This window comes from Nicotiana tabacum, chromosome 6 (genome assembly GCF_000715075.1).
Source record: "Nicotiana tabacum cultivar K326 chromosome 6, ASM71507v2, whole genome shotgun sequence".
Taxonomy (NCBI): Eukaryota; Viridiplantae; Streptophyta; class Magnoliopsida; order Solanales; family Solanaceae; genus Nicotiana; species Nicotiana tabacum.
The window spans coordinates 17,667,375-17,685,804 of record NC_134085.1 but is presented as its reverse complement, the minus strand read 5'-3'; the positions used below and the strand labels follow the sequence as shown (position 1 = coordinate 17,685,804).

The 18,430-nt window shown below is 36.2% G+C and overlaps 1 protein-coding gene across 5 annotated transcripts; it reads left to right on the top strand.

The window, feature by feature from the left end:
• The first annotated feature begins 9,884 nt into the window (after positions 1–9,884).
• Positions 9,885–16,524, top strand: LOC107759629 (uncharacterized). 5 transcript variants are annotated; one of them, XM_016577604.2, is made up of 8 exons: positions 9,885–10,072; positions 12,618–13,729; positions 13,813–14,110; positions 14,416–14,625; positions 14,838–15,011; positions 15,180–15,377; positions 15,457–15,570; positions 15,806–16,524. In XM_016577604.2, exons 2-8 carry the CDS (start codon positions 12,642–12,644, stop codon positions 16,157–16,159), a joined length of 2,436 nt encoding a protein of 811 aa, XP_016433090.1. In that variant the 5' UTR covers positions 9,885–10,072; positions 12,618–12,641; the 3' UTR covers positions 16,160–16,524. The 5 variants fall into 5 exon arrangements, with proteins under 5 accessions (XP_016433090.1, XP_016433094.1, XP_016433092.1 ...); XM_016577608.2 differs by having other exon boundaries at positions 9,887–10,072; positions 12,626–13,729; XM_016577606.2 differs by lacking the exon at positions 9,885–10,072 and adding an exon at positions 11,067–11,296.
• The last annotated feature ends 1,906 nt before the right edge of the window (positions 16,525–18,430 follow it).

The window sequence follows — 18,430 nt, the reverse complement described above, 5'->3', positions numbered from 1 at the left end:
CAGTCAAGATTGAATGGGGTAGGTGGGTCGGGTATGGCTTGGGTCCGATGGGTTTTTTAATTGGGTTGGGGGTCTGTTTGATTTAGGCTAAAATTGAAAGCCAATTTTGGCTATAAGTTAAATAGCCAGTTTTTTTCTATTTAATTTATATAAAATAGTACATAATTTCTAAAAATAATTTAAAAATAGTAAAATAATTTATAATACATAATTAGCAATTTTAAAAATACAGAATATAATTTTATGCATATAAAACCTAATTAAATCTGAAAAGGGCTAATATTGCAATTATGTGCAATTTAGCTTTAAAAATACTAAATGTAATTCTAAAAATATGTCAAAAATTACCTTAGCCATATTTTGGCATAAATATAGAAATTAAATAGATGAATTATCAAAACAATAATTTTGGAAATAATTATTGGAGATTTTATGGATAAAAAGGGAGAAAATAAATTAATTTAAAATCTTAAAGTTATGGAAAAAATAATAAAACCCTTGGACATGCATATATATGCATATATGCTATTTTGAAGGTATTTTTCATATTGAAAATATATATGAAAAAACTGGGTATCAACAATGAACAGGGTAATTCTTCTTGTGAACCTTCAGCTGCCGTGACACATATTCAATCACCCTTCCTTCCTGCATCAATACCGCACCAAGTTCAATATGAGATGCATCACAATATAATGTATAAGATCCTGAACCTGTGGGCAACACCAACATTGGCGTTGTAGTCAAAGCAGTCTTGAGCTGCTGAAAGCTCGCCTCACACTCGTTTGACCATCTGAATGGGGCACCCTTTTGGGTCAACCTGGTCAACGAGGCTGCTATAAATGAGAACTCCTCCACAAACTGACGGTAATAACCCGCCAATCCCAAAAAACTCCGAATCTCTGTAGCTGAAGTGGATCTAGGCCAGTTCTGAACTACCTCAATCTTATTAGGATCCACCTTAATGCCCTCTACTGATATAACGTTCCCTAAGAAAGCGACTGAGTCCAACCAAAACTCATATTTTGAAAACTTAGCATATAACTGGCTGTCTCTCAGAGTCTGAAGTACGATCCGAAGATGTTGCTCGTGCTCTTCTCGACTGCGGGAGTAGATCAAGATATCATCAATAAATACAATCACAAAGGAATCCAAATAGGGTTTGAACACACGGTTCATCAAATCCATGAATGCTGCTAGGGCATTTGTCAGCCCAAATGACATCACGAAAAACTCATAATGCACATACCGAGTCCAAAAAGCTATCTTAGGGACATCAGATGCCCTAATCCTCCACTAATGGTAGCCAGACCTCAAATCGATCTTTGAAAACACCTTGGCAACCTGAAGCTGATCAAATAAGTCATCAATCCTTGGCAACAGATACTTGTTCTTTATGGTGACTTTGTTCAACTACCGATAATCTATACACATCCTCATCGATCTATATTTCTTCTTCACAAACAATACGAGTGCACCTCAAGGCGAGACACTAGGTCTAATGAAGCCCTTATCAAGCAAATCTTGCAACTGCTCTTTCAATTCTTTCAACTCTGGCGGGGCCATACGGTATGGAGGAATAGAAATGAGCTGAGTGCCCAAAGCCAAATGAATACAATATCCCTGTCGGGTGGCATCCCCGACAGGTCTATAGGAAACACCTCTGGAAACTCACGAACAACTAGTAATGAATCCATGGAAGGAACCTCTGCACTAGAATCGCGGACATAAGCCAAATAAGCTAGACACCTCTTCTGGACCATACGTCGAGCCTTCATGTAAGAGATAACCCTACTGATAGAATGTCCAGGGGTCCCTCTCCACTCTAATCGAGGTAACTCTAACAAGGCTAAGGTCACCGTCTTGGCGTGACAATCCAATATAGCATGATAAGGTGACAGCCAATCCATACCCAAGATGATATCAAAATCTACCATATCGAGAAATAGAAGATCTACACTAGTCTCAACACACCCAATGGTAACCACACATAAACAATAAACACAATCTACAATAATAGTATCTCCCACAGGTGTGGACACATACATACGAGCACTCAAATAATCACGAGGCATAACCAAATATGAAGCAAAATAGGATGACACGTCAAAATAAGTAGAACCCGAATCAAATAGAACTGAAGTATCTTTACTGCAAACTGAAACAGTACCTGTGATAACAACGTCAAATGACTCAGCCTCATGCCTTAGTTGGCTGGCCTCCACCTCTAGCGGCGTGACCTCCATCTCTGAACTACATCTATAAGACGAGCCATAACTGGCTGGCCTCCACCTCTAGCGGCATGACCTCCACCTCTAGCGGCATGACCTCCACCTCTAATGGCATGAACTCCACCTCTAGCTGTCTGACCCCTACCTCTAGTTGGCTGAGCGGGCGGTGAAGCACCCGATGCCGGGACCATGGCACGAGAACCCTGATGCTATGAACTACTAGATGCTCGAGGGCAAAATCTAGCAATGTGCCTCGAATCTTCACAAGTAAAACAGGACCTCGACTGCTAACCCTGAAACTGACCTTGTCGACCTGAGTAACCACCCTGAAAACTCTGGAGCGGAGGTGCACTAATAGGAGCTAGTGGTGCACTGTAGGCTAGTTGGTCGAAATAAGGCATGATGAGGGCCACGACCACCTGAAGCACCGTGGGATTCCTGGAGTGCTGAATGAAACGGCCTAGGAGGATGGCCTCTACCGAAAGTACCCCTGCCTCCAGACGAGGCGCCACTGAATCCATTGGAATGACAAGGCTTTTTGTTAGACCTCTGACCTCCCCCCTGTGCAAGAACCATCTCGACTTGCCTGGCGACATTGGTAGCCGTCTGAATAGAAATCTCACTCCCGGTCTCCTTGGCCATCTACAATATGACAGGCTGAGCAAGTCCCTTAATAAACCTCCTCACCCCCCCTCTCTCTCAATCTCTCTCTCTCTGTCTCTCTCTCTCTCTCGGTAGGAAGCAAAGGAATAGCATGACAGACCAAATCCACAAAACAGGTCTCATATTGAGTGACAGATATACTGCCCTGCAGAAGACACTCAAACTGCCTGCGATAATCCTCTCTCAGTGTGACATGAAGGAACTTCTCAAGAAATATCTGAGAGAACTGGTCCCAAGTAAGAGCAGATGATCCAGTTGGTCTGGTCGATACAAAGTCCTTCCACCATCTCTTGGCGGAACCCATCATCTGGAACACAGCAAAATCGACCTCATTGGTCTCCACTATCCCCATGTTACGCAGCACCTCATGGCAGCGATCAAGATAATCATGTGGGTCATCGGAAGGTGCACCACTGAAGTGAACTGGAAAGAGCTTGGTGAACTTATCCAATCTCAATAAGCCTAGAGAAGACATAACTGGTCCCTCACCGGCCTGTGCCACAACAACCGGCTAAACTACCCCAACTGGCTGAGCTGTTGGAGTCTGGTACAGGGAGCCATTTGCTCCGGAGTGTGAGTAGCGGGAGTCTGTGCTCCTCCCCCAGCATGAGAGACGGCTGGTGCCATAGGAAACGTACCGGCTTGGGCCACACTCTCCATAAGGTCCACTAAACGGACTAAAGCATCCTGAAGCACTAGGGTGACGATGAACCCCTCATGGACCTGAGCTGGTCTAACCGACATAGTCTGGGCTGGAACCTCCTCATCAAACTCCATCTGAGGCTCCACTGTTGGTGCTGTTGCTCGAGCTCTGCCCTTGCCTCGGCCTCTGACAAGGCCTCGACCTCGACCTTTGTCCCCCGTAGGAGCTACCACTGGGGGCTCTGGCTGCTGCTCAGCTGAAGATGCAGTACGTGTTCCCGCCATCTGCGAGAGAACAAGAGCAAAAGAGTTCAATTAGCAATAAGAGAACAAAATCGCACGACAGAGAAAAATAGAAGTGAAACTTGTTCCAAACTTCATAGCCTCTGGAAGATAAGTACGCCCATCTTTTCCAGAGTTGGTTCGTGCCATTCTTTTCATCCAAATCTCTGTTCGTTTCTTTATCTGTTTTCATCGTTTTTGATTTGTTTTTTACCTAATGATAGTTAACCCTTTTCTTCAAGTTTTGCTCTTGTTTTCAAGTTACATAATTGATGATAAATTAGTAGAAAGAGGTTTTCTTAAATTATTTTTATACGTAATTCTTGATAAATTTGATTTAAAACAATTAAGTATATTTTGGTAAACTTATCAGTTACAATACAGTATGATATAATCAAACCAAACAATCAAAATGTTATTTAACAACAACAAATGATACAATCTATTCAAACATTGTATCCATAAAATGATACAATACAATACAGTACAGTACAGTAGAATACATTATAAAACAATGGGTAACAATGATCCAAACATAATGTTAGAAGATTAAGTACTCAACAAGTGAAATTTAAATTATACGGGAGAAAGATATCCAACCTTGTTGCTGGTACTTAAGATAATTTCAACATGGGAGCAAAATAAGTTTGGGAGTAGGACTTTGCGGTTAATGCTGCTCGGTGGGCCGGGCCTGAACCGGACCGGACCGGGCCCGCGGTCCTAACGGGCCTGGTGGGCCTGGTGGGCCGGTCCTGGGTGGGCCGGTCTTGGTGGGCCTCTGAGCCCGTCACGGGCTGGTCTCCATGGTTGAGCCCACGAGCCCGGGACCGTTTGGCCCGGGACCGGCAGGCGGGCCTGGGCCGGTCCTGGCGGGCCTGGCGGGCCCAACGGCTATTTTAAAAAAAAAAAAAAAAAAAAAAAAAAAATCAAACGGCCATATTTAAAATCTAGCCGTTTGGGCTGAAAATATGACCGTTTTTTAAGTTAAAAAAATGGCCATTTGGCCCCCAAACTTTATTTTAACCCCAAACTTTATATAATTACACTTTTCCCCATTTCTCAACTATAAATACCCCCTCATTCTTTCATTTTTATTCACCAATTCATCAATATCTCTCAATATCTCTCAATCTCTCTCAATCTCTCTACTACAATTACTTAATTTATTGTTGAAATTTCGTGAAAAATTGTGAAGTTGTTGAATTGAAGTTTTCAAGTGTTCAACGATTTTCAATTTTCAAGAAGTTGTTCGGCAATCCGGTAAACTCGTTTCAACTCTTACGTTTTTATAATATATTTTTGTGTGGTTTAGTTTGCATAATTATAATTAATATGGCATTTACTTTGAAAAAAATGTTTGGTAAAGGAAAAGATAAAACCGGTGAAAGTAGTGGCCAACCAACTACCCTTCCCCCGGCTCCCCGACCTAGAAAAGATAAGCAAGTTGAAAGTAGTCGCCAACCTAGACGTCCTCCTCCTTCCGTAATTCTTGATAGTGATCACCCTTGTTTTCAATTTACCGATAGTGAATTTTATCATAATGTTGCACCAGGTGATAGATTAGATGATGAAATTATGAATGCTCTTTATCCTAATGAAACCATCTTAGAAAATAATGAGGAAAATGAGGATGATGATGAAACTCAAGCACCGGATTTAGATGATACACCTACTAGTCCTCTTAATAACCCAAGTGATGCACCGGTCGACCCACCTGTAGAAACTCCTACTTTTAATAGAGAACCTGCTAAACGCTTAGAAACATCATTAGTTTGGAATTTTTTACTCAAGTAAGAGAAAAAAATAAGGCTAAGTGTAAAACTTGTGGGAAATTAATGTCGCATAAATATGTAGGAGACCGTAGCGGCACAGGTAGTTTGACTAGGCACATAAAAACACACCCTAGAGATAAGGCTAGATTTTTTCAAATGAAAGCGCATCTAGAGGGGACAAGTGTAGATTCTGCGATTAACCCTAGTACAGGTTCAAATCTAGTTCAACCAGGAATTAACACTGTCACTGGAGGTATTTTATATTACGATCCAAATAGAGATCGTGAAGAATTAGCAAAGATGATTACTGTTATGTGCTTACCTTATACTTTTGCTTCTAATCCTAATTGGGTTCATTATATTAGAAGAGTGTTTAATCCTACTTATAAAGGTTGGCCTCGCGCAACAGTTAAGAGTGATATTTATAAATTCAAACATGAATATGAACAATATTTGCGTTATTTATTTACTCATATACCTAATCGGATTTCTATTACTACTGATATTGGTAGAAGTGGTAATGATTGTGATTACCTAACTGTTACAAGTCATTGGATAGATGAAGAATGGATAATGCAAAAACGCATAATTGCATATAGAATAATTAATTCGCGTCACACAGGTAAATTTATAGCTAACACTGTTGCAGATATTTGTAGATATTTTTGCTTTAGCGATAAAATAATGGCAATTTCAATGGATAATGCTTCTAGTAACACCAGTGCTATAGGCATGCTTACAACAACACTAAATCCTGCATTTACTAATATTTTCCATGTTAGATGTATTTGTCATATTTATCATTTAATTGTCGGTGATGGTATGCGAATATTAAACATAGAAATTGAAAAGGTTAGAATGGCTCTTAATTGGCTTTTTTATTCAAACCGTAGAAGTAGACTTAGAGAGTATTTTAAAAAATGTGATGAATATGGCCTTAGAGAAAGAAAGGTTCCTAAACCTTGCCCGACTAGATGGAATTGTATGTACGAAAGTTTAGTAGTAGCATATGAATATAGAAACCCAATTAATGCAACGTTTAATTCTCGGGTAGGTGGTGAAGATGATGATGAAATGCTTACCACTCAAGATTGGACTAATGTTAAAATTCTTTTAGATTTTTTAGAACATTTTCAAATTGCAACAAATGCATTTTCTGGGCAATATTATCCTACTATTTCAAACTGTTTAGTTTATATTGCAGCACTATCTGATTTGTTTGTTGAATTTAGTGAGGGTGGGGATATTTATGAACTTGCTATAAATGAAATGAAACAAAAGTTTAAAAAATATTTTTTCCTATCCCTCCTATTTATGGTCTTGCTGCAATGCTAAATCCTACAATGAAATTGGGAGGTCCTCATTTTTGGTATTCAAATATTTATAAGGCTTTAGATCTTTCAAATGAGGAAATTGCGACACTTGCAGATGCAAAAGCTTCAATTAAGATTAACGCTCAAACAGTTTATAATGCTTATCAACTTGCCTTAGAGCATGCTAGGCCAACTATTCCAACCCCTACTTCGTCTAGCTCACAATCCTCTAAAAGAGTTGCGGGCTTAAAAGCTCTTAAATCTTGGACGGAGTTCAGGGGTCTCAAGGTGAAAATTATGATGAAACTTCACATCTAAATGAGCTTCAAGTTTATTTGTCTCAGGGACTTGAAAAGGAGAATCCAGACGGCTCTTTTGATCTTTTGGAATGGTGGAAGGCAAGGGAAAAACATTTTCCTGTTCTTGCAAGGATGGCTCGGGATATTTTATCAATTCAAGCTTCAACTGTTGCATCAGAGAGCGCTTTCAGTCAAGCAAGACTGCAAATAGGTGATCATAGAGCGTCTATGAGGGATAGCTTGGAAAAATCAGTATTGTTTAGAGATTGGATCCGCTCGGAAAGAAGAAACTTTGGAATTGCAGAAGCACAACCGGCGATAGATGAAGCTTATGAAGAAATGATAGCGGAACTTACGGAGGATTCGGCTTCGCCCGGAAGTGGTGATGAACAAGCTTCTTTTCCACCACCACCAACGCAACCTCCTCCGAACCTTGAAGGATTTATGAGATTTGTTAGAGATAATACATAGAATAATATGTAACTTGTATTTTGGCACATCTTCCTTAGTTTTTTTCCTTCTAATGGTGGTATTAGTACCTTGTTGTGCTCATTCCATTGGGGGAAGGATGACTAAGAAAGATATGTCATTTTTTGGTAATAAAATTTATTGCTTCTACCCATGAGCTTCTTTTCGCAATATTTCTTTGTCTATACTTAGAATTATTTATATGCTACAATATATACATAATATACAATATATATACTACAAGAAAATATATTTATAAGATACAATATATACATAAGATACAATATATATACTACAAGAAAATATATAAGAGAATATATATACATAAGATACAATATAATATACTACAAGAAAATATATTATGCTACAATATATACATAATATACAATATATATACTACAAGAAAATATATAAGAGAATATATATACATAAGATACAATATAATATACTACAAGAAAATATATTATGCTACAATATATACATAATATACAATATATATACTACAAGAAAATATATTTATAAGCTACAATATATACATAAGATACAATATATATACTACAAGAAAATATATAAGAGAATATATATACATAAGATACAATATAATATACTACAAGCAAATATATAAGAGAATATATATACATAAGATACAATATAATATACTACAAGCAAATATATTATGCTACAATATATACATAATATACAATATATATACTACAAGAAAATATATTTATAAGCTACAATATATACATAATATACAATATATATACTACAAGAAAATATATAAGAGAATATATATACATAAGATACAATATATATACTACAAGAAAATATATTATGCTACAATATATACATAATATACAATATATATACTACAAGAAAATATATAAGAGAATATATATACATAAGATACAATATAATATACTACAAGAAAATATATTATGCTACAATATATACATAATATACAATATATATACTACAAGAAAATATATTTATAAGCTACAATATATACATAAGATACAATATATATACTAAAAGAAAATATATAAGAGAATATATATACATAAGATACAATATAATATCAAGAAGTGATATTTATGCATGACAATTTAGTGTTTTACTATTGTTTTGTTATTTTCTTTTTCGTCAAGCACTTTAATAATTAGATATACATATATACTACATATTAATATAGCCATGATACTACAAGAAATTGTCTTTAAAAAAAAAAAAAAAACCCGCTAGGCCCGCGAAGCCCACGAGCCCGGCCCGTTAAGCACAGGACCATGTGGGCTTAGGCCCGTCACGGGCCGGTTCCACCCATTAGGCCCACGAAGACCGGGACCGCCAGGCCCGGGACCGCCAGAGCCCGGGACCACGAAGCCCGGGACCGCGAGGCCCGGCCCGTTAGGCCCACTAAGGCCCGGGCCCGGGACAAAATACAGCCCTATTTGCGGTTGGTAATTATTTGTTCGCTTATAGCCATTCCATAATCCCAAGGCCCTAGAAAAAAATTAATGCTTTGTTATTTTTAAACTTAATATATGAAATATATTTTTTATATATAAATTTATCGCCAATAATTAAGAACCTACCCTGTTATTCAGTGCAGTTAAGAATTTATATAAAAATTTATAATTTTATTAAAATATCTAATTAATCGATTCGGTTCAGTGCGTTCCAGTCGGTTAAATCAGCTTTTAAAGATCACCCATGCATGTTATAATTAGTAAATTTTTATTCTTGAAATGATTTTGCAATTCTTGATTTAATATATTCTCTATTAATCACCATATAATAATTCTTTAAATATTCACCTACATATATAAAAAATTTCATCCTCTTTAATTTATGTTTAACTTTTTTGGCGTACTAATTTCGGTATTAATTCAGGCATAAAATTTTCAATGTTTTTAAAATAAAGTTTACTTTTCAAAAAACGTGATCAAAGATGGAGTATGATTCACTATATGGTAATTTATGTATTATAATGGCTACATTATCCGGTTAGGGTAATGTTGGACTTAATAATGGAGCGCAAATTACAAGGGAGTCATGATGACGCGTAACGTAACCGGGAACCACCGGTCACTTTCCCTCCACCGACACCCCCTTCACCGGTCACAGCCTCAAATCGATTCCCGTAATCTTAATTAATCAACCTAATAATTAATTATTAATTAAATAAAAACAAGCCTTTTTAAAAATGCCCCATACTTCTTCACATTATTCCCATTTCTCTTCACATTTTCGCAAACACAGTTTCAGTCCCTCAGAAGTCAGAACAGAATTCTTCACACACCTATATATAGAGAGAGAAAGTGAACGTGGAAGCTGCTGCATTTTGAAGCATCTCACCATCTTCTTCTTTTTCTTCTCATTGAATCTATCTCGTAATTGATTCGGTAAGTCAATTCTCTGTTTCCAGTAAGTATTCGCAGTTTTACAGCTTAAGAAATGCGGTTTCGTAATAGTTTATAATAAATCATTTGATAATTCTTGCTGTTTTGCTGCTGAAGAATGCAGTTTAATAAATAATAATTCAGCTTGGAGCTGAAGAATGCAGTTTTCTAATATATTTCTCATTTTTAGAAGAATTTCTCGCGATTTCGTCTGTGTAGTAGATTTGACTCTGTTTTACCGCTGATGAATGCGGTTTTATTGTAATTTTTCCTCTTTAAGCAGATTTTTCGCTGTTTTCCAGCTGAAACGTTTTGTTTTCTAGTGAATTTTCCCTATTTTTAGTAAATTTGTCGCTGTTTTGTTGCTGAAGAATGCAATTTTCTAGTAATTTTCACTTTTTCTACATTTTACGCTGTTTTGTTGCTGAAGAATGCGGTCTTCAAATAGTGACGTAGTGATGCAGCAAGTTGCAGTTTCAATAAAGGCGTGAATGTACTTATAAGTATATGAGGCCTTGTTATTATACTCTTCTCCTTGTCGTTTACTGAATTTTGGATGTATGGAAGAAATTGACGAAACGAAGCACATTGTTTTTTTATCCATTGCGAAAAACATTGTAGATCCGCTCCGCTGTTTCGAGTTTTTCTCTTCTCTGTTTGCTTTAGATCTTGTCCTTTTTGCCTTGATTTTTCGCTTTCGGTATATTAAATTTTATTTATAGTTATTAATTTTACTTCTTCTGTCTCATTTTATGTGCATTGTTGATTGGACACAGAATTTAAAAATATATGAGAAATTTGAGATTTTGTGATTAAAATCTTAAAGGTAAATTTTGTGATTATAAATCGAATCTTAAAGTTAAATTGTGTGATTATAAAAATGTGTTATTTTCTTATAGATAAAAAAGGAAAATGAGGAAATGACGGTTTGATTATTCTATATATTTAGTTCTGGAAATTTGTATGTTTTTCGTAATGATGGTTTAAATATTTTGAAGATCGTGGGTGCGTGTATCCATTTGGCAGTTACTTTTCCACGTTCCTGTAACCGTCATCTCCCCCCATAAAAACAGGCCTTTTCACTGAAATTGCTACAGCAGTATTTTTTTCTTTGTTTCTTTGCTGTGTTGATTTTTGTTCTTTTCCTCCATTTGTTCATTGAATGTTCATAATTTGAGTTAGCTTTGGCACTTAAATGCTTCTGAAAGAAATGTTGCCTGCTTCAAAGTGAGTTAGAATTCATCTTTCTGACACATTTTAACTGCCTCTCCATAAATGCTTTTGCTTTTTCTTTTTTCCGTTTTATTAATCCTATTGCTACAAAGTACTTACAATTTTGTGTCAATTTTATCTACTTTCTTTGTCCCGGTTCATTTTTCTGATGTTCTACTGGCTATGGAGGAAAAACAAAAAAGCTTTCTGAAATTTCAGTGACGTGTGTATTTTTTCATATAACTAGTGTTGGCAATCTTATAAGATTCTTTCCCAGTGGTTAATTTTCCTTTCCCTGAGTGAGACTTCTTTTTCGTCACTTTGTTACTGGGAAATATTGACAAGTTTTGGATCTTTTTGTCTGAAGATCCTAAAACTACTGGTTTTCGAGGCTAAACTGAACTTGTCAAATCATCTTGCAAAAAGGCTTTGATGGAGAGAGGCGAGAAAGAGTAGGAGATTTACTAAAACTTTTCTCTGGCTTTGACTAGAGACTTAGCTCTTGACTTATTTCATTGACCACTCTTCTTCCTTTCAACTTGCTTCTTCTGGACAGTATTTGAATGTAAACTGGATAAAGTTTTTTCACAAGTAGTGAAAACACAGTGTAAGGCTGTGCGAAGTTATAACTTTGTAGGATGCTGTATTACTTGTGTTATATTTGAAATTGTGCATTATTCACTTAATTAATACTGTACTTTTGGCTTATGAAAAAAAAAGAAGCAAATATTCTACTTAAGAGATGGTTGATTCTCCTTCTGTCCTACTCTTTTGTAACATTGATGCAAAGTAGTTATTACATTTTACTTAACCCCTGTTATTTTTAGCTAGTTAACTGGAAAATACAAGTTGCTTATCTTACAGACCTGCTCTTAACTAGCTCTAAATTTAAAGTATGAAAATAATTTATCTTCATAAGGGAGTTGATCCGAAATGGCTGCTATGTTAGACAATGAATACAAATATGACCTTAGTCATTAGCAATGCCATTCCTTCAACATCTTAAACTTTATATTTGTAGGTATGATCGTAGAAGTATCACAGTATGACATTTTTGGTATTGAATGCTGCTTTTCTACTAGTGCCTGCTTAGTCTGAAATTTGTGAGCATCATCTTTTGATTCTAACCTGTAAAGGTCAATTTTTCCATAAATTTTGACAGTGAATGCTTTTTAGCTAGCGGTTAGGCTTGGCAAATCCTAAATTATAAGCTCTAATATCTAGCATACTTATAGTCTGGTCATGATAAAGCTCACTCATTATCGATTCACAATGTACTGTTAGTGATGCTTGATTATCTATTTTCTTGCTTATTATGGCTTCTTCTTTGCTGAAGATTAACAGGTGAAGCGTATTGAGCATGAGGGAAACTGAGCGGAAGCGAGGTTCAAACACTAATCAAACAAAGCGTGCTGTAAAGACAGAGAAAAGAGACTACAAACAGGAAAAGAGTACTGGCAAAACATTAAAAGCAAAAGAGACTGATCATAAAGCTTCACCTCCTAGACCAGAGTCCATTGTTTTAGTAAGTGATCCGAACACGGGCACAGAGCCCACTGAAGTTTATGAGAATGTGGTTATAGATTATGTGGATGATGTATACAGGTCTGAGGAAGCAACTCCGCAATCAAAAACACGTAAAATGGTTGACAAACAGGGGAAGGATAAAATCAATGACCATTCTAGTGATATGGAGAGTGAACCCAAAGAGGGGCTGGAAGAGGAATCAGATATTGATACAATAAATGATTCAGTTTCATCTCAAGGAGATCCACAAATAGCTGAAGATGAAAATGTAGAAAGAGCTTCGACTGTTAAGGTCTCCAAAAAGCTTGCTAAAAGTGTCGCAAATAATTCTTCCCCAGCACAACGAGCAAAATCTGATCAGAAAGAAAATAATTCACAGATTAAGGCAACAAAAAGTACAGCAAACAAAGCGAAAACACCTAAAAAGGATCCATCTACAGTGACATCCAAGAATGTCAATGACAACTCTAAAAATATGAAAGTCCATCCAAAATCCATATCAGATTCCTCAGAAGAAGGTGATGAAAAATTGGTTAAAGAGGTTGAGCCAGTAGATATTTTGGATGAGACTTCAGTTAGTGCTCAAAGTGTTGGAAGTGATGATGAAACAGTCAACACTGAGGAGAGTTGCGAACAAGAAGATAAAACAGCTTTAGAGCAAAAGATTGGCCAAATGGAATCAAGGCTTGAGAAACTTGAGGAGGAGTTGAGAGAAGTTGCTGCCCTTGAAATTGCTCTTTACTCTGTGGTATCTGAGCATGGCAGTTCTGCACATAAGCTGCACACACCTGCCAGGCGCCTATCTAGACTCTACCTTCATGCATGTAAATACTGGTCTCAAGACAAAAGAGCTACAGTTGCTAAAAACACTGTTTCCGGCCTTGTTTTGGTTGCCAAATCATGTGGTAACGATGTGGCAAGGTGTGTTATACTTTCAATTATTGGATCATGTGGAACTTTTGTACTTTGGATTAGCCTAACATTTTTCTTCCCTTTTCATTAAGGTTAACATTTTGGCTGTCAAATGCTGTTGTTTTGAGGGTAATCATTTCTCAAGCATTTGGAAGTTCCTGTAGCCCAAGCTCATTGGTAAAGATTACTGAGTCAAATGGTGGAGGAAAGAAAACTGAATCAAAGATTTCCTCTTTTAAATGGAAAACACATCCAGGAAACAAACAATCAAGCAAGCATGATCTTTTGCAGTTTTTTGATGATTGGCAAGAAACAAGAACTTTTACAGCTGCCTTAGAGAGAGTAGAATCCTGGATTTTCTCGCGGATCGTTGAATCAATATGGTGGCAGGTAAATGTACTTAGCTGCCTGTTGTATTAATGTTCCCATTTAGGATTGACGTGTAGACAGCACTAATTAAGTGAAAATCATATTCTGGTGTACCAAATAGGTAAACCTTTTATGTTCTGTTCTACATAGTAACTACAGGATTTAGCCAAACATGCCATCACTAATTAGGTTTTTAAGTAATTGATATCTAAAACTTATGTTACATTGAAACTTAAGCCTATTACTCTATTGCATGTTATTTAATAGCAAGCAAGCAGCTTTAATGTGCTTTCCTTTCGGAAACTGATTGATCGCTTTGGCGACAGACGTTGACTCCCAATATGCAATCTCCCGCTGATGATCCAATGGCCAGAAAATCTGTTGGACGGTTATTAGGACCTGCCTTGGGTGACCAGCAGCAAGGAAACTTTTCCATTAACCTATGGAAGCATGCTTTCCAGGAGGCTTTGAAGAGATTATGTCCTGTTCGAGCAGGAAGCCATGAATGCGGTTGCTTGCCTGTTTTGGCTAGAAGGGTAAGTAATCCCCGGTGTTTCTGCTTTCCATGTTCCGTATCTTTTCCATCCTTCTATCTCCTATAGTTTTTGGATGCAGGTGATCAAGGAAAAGCTCATAGTACTTTTACACTTCCATTTTAGCTGTATTTTTTTAAAGCTAGCTGTAATTGGTTTCAGCTTCACTTGTTAGTCTAAATGCTTTACGCCTCTGTATATATGTACCTTTTCAGGTCATTGAACAATGTGTTGCCAGACTGGATGTGGCTATGTTCAATGCAATTCTTCGTGAGTCAGCTCACGAGATCCCAACTGATCCCATATCTGATCCAATAGTTGACTCAAAGGTGTTGCCTATTCCAGCCGGAGATTTGAGTTTTGGCTCGGGTGCGCAACTGAAAAACTCAGTAAGTACTATTCACTGTTAACTTGTTTTGAAAATATTTTCCTCTGTCCTTGGCTCTTGCAGTGTTACTCTGCCAAATTGTCAACAATGGGCTATGTGCTAACGGAACCTTTATGTTCTTTTGTTCATTGGCCATGCTCTTGATATTGATAGTATATCTTTTTTGCAGGTTGGCAACTGGTCAAGATGTCTTACTGATTTGTTTGGCATGGATGCTGAAGATTCTGGGCAAAATGATGAAGGCAGCTTTGGAGATGATCACAGGAAAGGTGGAAATCAACCAGAGCATTTCCATCTTCTCAATGCCTTAAGCGATCTTCTCATGCTTCCAAAAGATATGCTCATGGACCGCACTATCAGAATGGAGGTACAGCTTTTGGTTTGCCAAATATGCGTAGAGGTCAATTGTTCTTTAGTCTTGATGAAAATTCTAAATGTTGCTGCAGGTATGTCCATCTATCAGTCTTCCACTGGTTAAGCGAATCCTCTGCAACTTCTCTCCAGATGAGTTTTGTCCTGATCCTGTCCCTGGCACTGTATTAGAAGCTCTCAACGCCGAGGTTTGGCTACTCTTAGCTAGTTCAAGTTTTGCATTTTAAGGTTATTTAGAAGTGTTACCTTCACTACAACTTTGAAACAAAAGCCCATGGTAAAAATAATGACGAAAATCGAAACAATGTGATTAACTGACAAAACTGGCCAATACAACTGACTTTTCCTTTTCTAGGATATCAAACTACATTTGCAAAGAGGTTTCTGTTGATGAATTTTATCTCACATCACTGATGTTTGCAGTGCATCATAGCACGTCGATTATCAGGAGGAGACTCTTCCGGTAGTTTCCCTTACCCTGCCGCCCCAGTTGTGTATAAACCTCCTGTTGCTGCTGACGTTGCAGAAAAAGTTGCGGAAGTTGATGGGAAGTCTCTCCTGTCCCGGAGTGCTTCTGCTATACAAAGGAAGGGATACACAAGTGACGAGGAACTGGAGGAAATAGATTCTCCTCTAGCATGCATTATTGATAAAATGCCATCATCACCCGCTTCTGCACAGAATGGAAGTAGAAAAGCTAAACAAAAGGAAGAAACAGGTTCAATTGGATCAAATAAGAGGTATGATCTTCTTCGTGAGGTTTGGCTGACAACATAATGCCACTTTTGAGTGTGCTATGAATTACACTTGTGAGATTTCGTATCAAAATCATTGGTATGGAGCAAGAAGAAATCTGGAAATGAAATTTACCAGAAAATCATACAACAAATGCAAGCAGTAAATAGTGATTAGAGCTTTTCGTCCTCCAAATTATAGGGTTCTCTGTGTATGAAATCTTTATGACTGTACCATTGAGAAAAAAGTAAAGAAAGAAGTTGATCGTTTTCTTTTCTTAAGTTCAAGTAAAGAAAGTGAGGAGTTCTTTTCTGTTTAAGGTCTGGTCTTTGCAAGTCTTCATAACAAGTGTATAGTTTTTGCAACTTTATCACCTGCTAAATCATTATTAAGATTGTGTTGTTTTCCTTTTTGGGTTCTTGAATATCTTTGCATTACTCTGGAATTTGTGTCTTTAATGTCTGAATATCATGCGTAAGTGTGCGTCACGGTTTTGAATTTTATTGCACAAGAGTAGAGGAACTAGTCCATTATTCAGTAAGTTTTAACGGGTTTGACTTTCCTCTGAGTTGTATTTTTTTGAGAAATTAACACACAGATGTCTTCTAATATGAATTACTTATTTTTATTTTCTATCAACATCAACGAATGAAAAGTAAAAAGAATACTATTCCATATGAAAGAGAATCTATAGGACGGGGTCACATAATTTTCGGATCTTCATCTAAATTGTGCACGAAATTGCAAGAAATAAAAAGTAATCTTTTAATGTTATGCTGTATAGTTCTGTGCAAAATTCGCAATTGAATTTTAAAAAACTCTTCCAGGAAAAGCAATTGAAGATCTCTTGCTACTAAATCATTTAATTTTTGGTTTGCGATTGCGTTGATGGTATAATTTATTTTTTCACTACGTCGATAAGTTTTTTTTTCCAGGAAGAACTCATTTTTTCAGTTGAAGACAGGTTTATATTATATTGAAACCCAAAGGAATTTACTTCTCTCTTCAACGACAAAATGTTACTCCCTTCATCCCAATTTATGTGCCGAAATTCGAATTCTTAGAGTCAAACCAGGTTTTTTTTACCATAATTTTTTCATATGCCTTTTAGATATTTTTGAATTATTAATTATTGTGACTTATAGTACTTTTAACATAGTTTTCAAATATATAAATTTTGTTTCAAAAAGCTTAATTATTCTATGTTCGAATTAATGGTCATAATTAAGAAGTTTGACTCTCGAGATTCGAGCTCCACCACATAAATCGAGAGAGAGATAAAGGGAGGGAGAGAGAGAGAGGGAGATGGAGGGAGGGAGAGAGAGAAAGAGATTTTTAGAGCATGTTTGATCAAGTTGTCAAAAATTGTTAATTTTGACAAGTATTTTTGTCAAAATAACTTTTCAAAAAAGTATTTTTAGAGAGAAACAATTTGTATTTGACCAATTCGTTTGAGAAATACTTTTTTGTGTATTTGATAAGCAAATTGTAATTGACCAATCTTTTCCAAAAAAGCATTGAATATCAAATTATTGCAGAAGACAAGTATAAATATCCATTTTACAATCCAGATTATTTAAAAAGAAAAATTACTTTGAATATTCATTATGAACGACTTTATTTAAGTTTACATTATTATTAATGAAAATATATAAACATTAAAATAACAAATATATTTAAAGTTTTTAATTAATTTAATATATAGTTAAACAAAAGCAATATTGAATATCTGGTAAAATGATTTTTACTTTGGACGTGGTGATCCAAACACACTAAATACATCAATCAAAAATTCATTCCATAAATTATTATATATCGAAAATTCACTATGAAATAAGCAGAATTACTCATACATAGTTAACATTCTCAACAATATTATTCCTACATCTACTTTCAGCACATTACCTTCCCACCGATGCGATACAAATGTGAAGCACATGTTTCAATTACATACGGTCATTACGCTTTGGGAAGTGAAGCTTTTCTTACCAACTCGTATTAGTACCCGCAGGATGTGCGAATACTATTGTAATTCCATAAAAAAAATTAAATTTTATAACATAAATAAATAACTATTGGTGGAAACTTAAATATTTTAACCTCACATTTATGGAGTAATAACTATTTTTTTTGGTAATATCTTAATTTAAATTATAAAAAATATATTCATTATTATCCCAATAGAAGTACCTCTCACAACATGCAACATTAACTTCTACCAACCTAAGTCACATAATTTATTACCTTAAGGGTTCGTATGATTGGAAGTATAAGAATAGTATTGAATATGGTGTATTAGTAATGTTGACATTA

Bases quoted from the DNA above. Each gene is read 5' to 3' on its own strand.
- LOC107759629 (XM_016577604.2), top strand. From the start codon at position 12,642: ATGAGGGAAACTGAGCGGAAGCGAGGTTCAAACACTAATCAAACAAAG. The intron at 15,378-15,456 runs GTACAGCTTTTG...ATGTTGCTGCAG, and splicing joins ACCGCACTATCAGAATGGAG to GTATGTCCATCTATCAGTCT. The intron at 15,571-15,805 runs GTTTGGCTACTC...TGATGTTTGCAG, and splicing joins TAGAAGCTCTCAACGCCGAG to TGCATCATAGCACGTCGATT.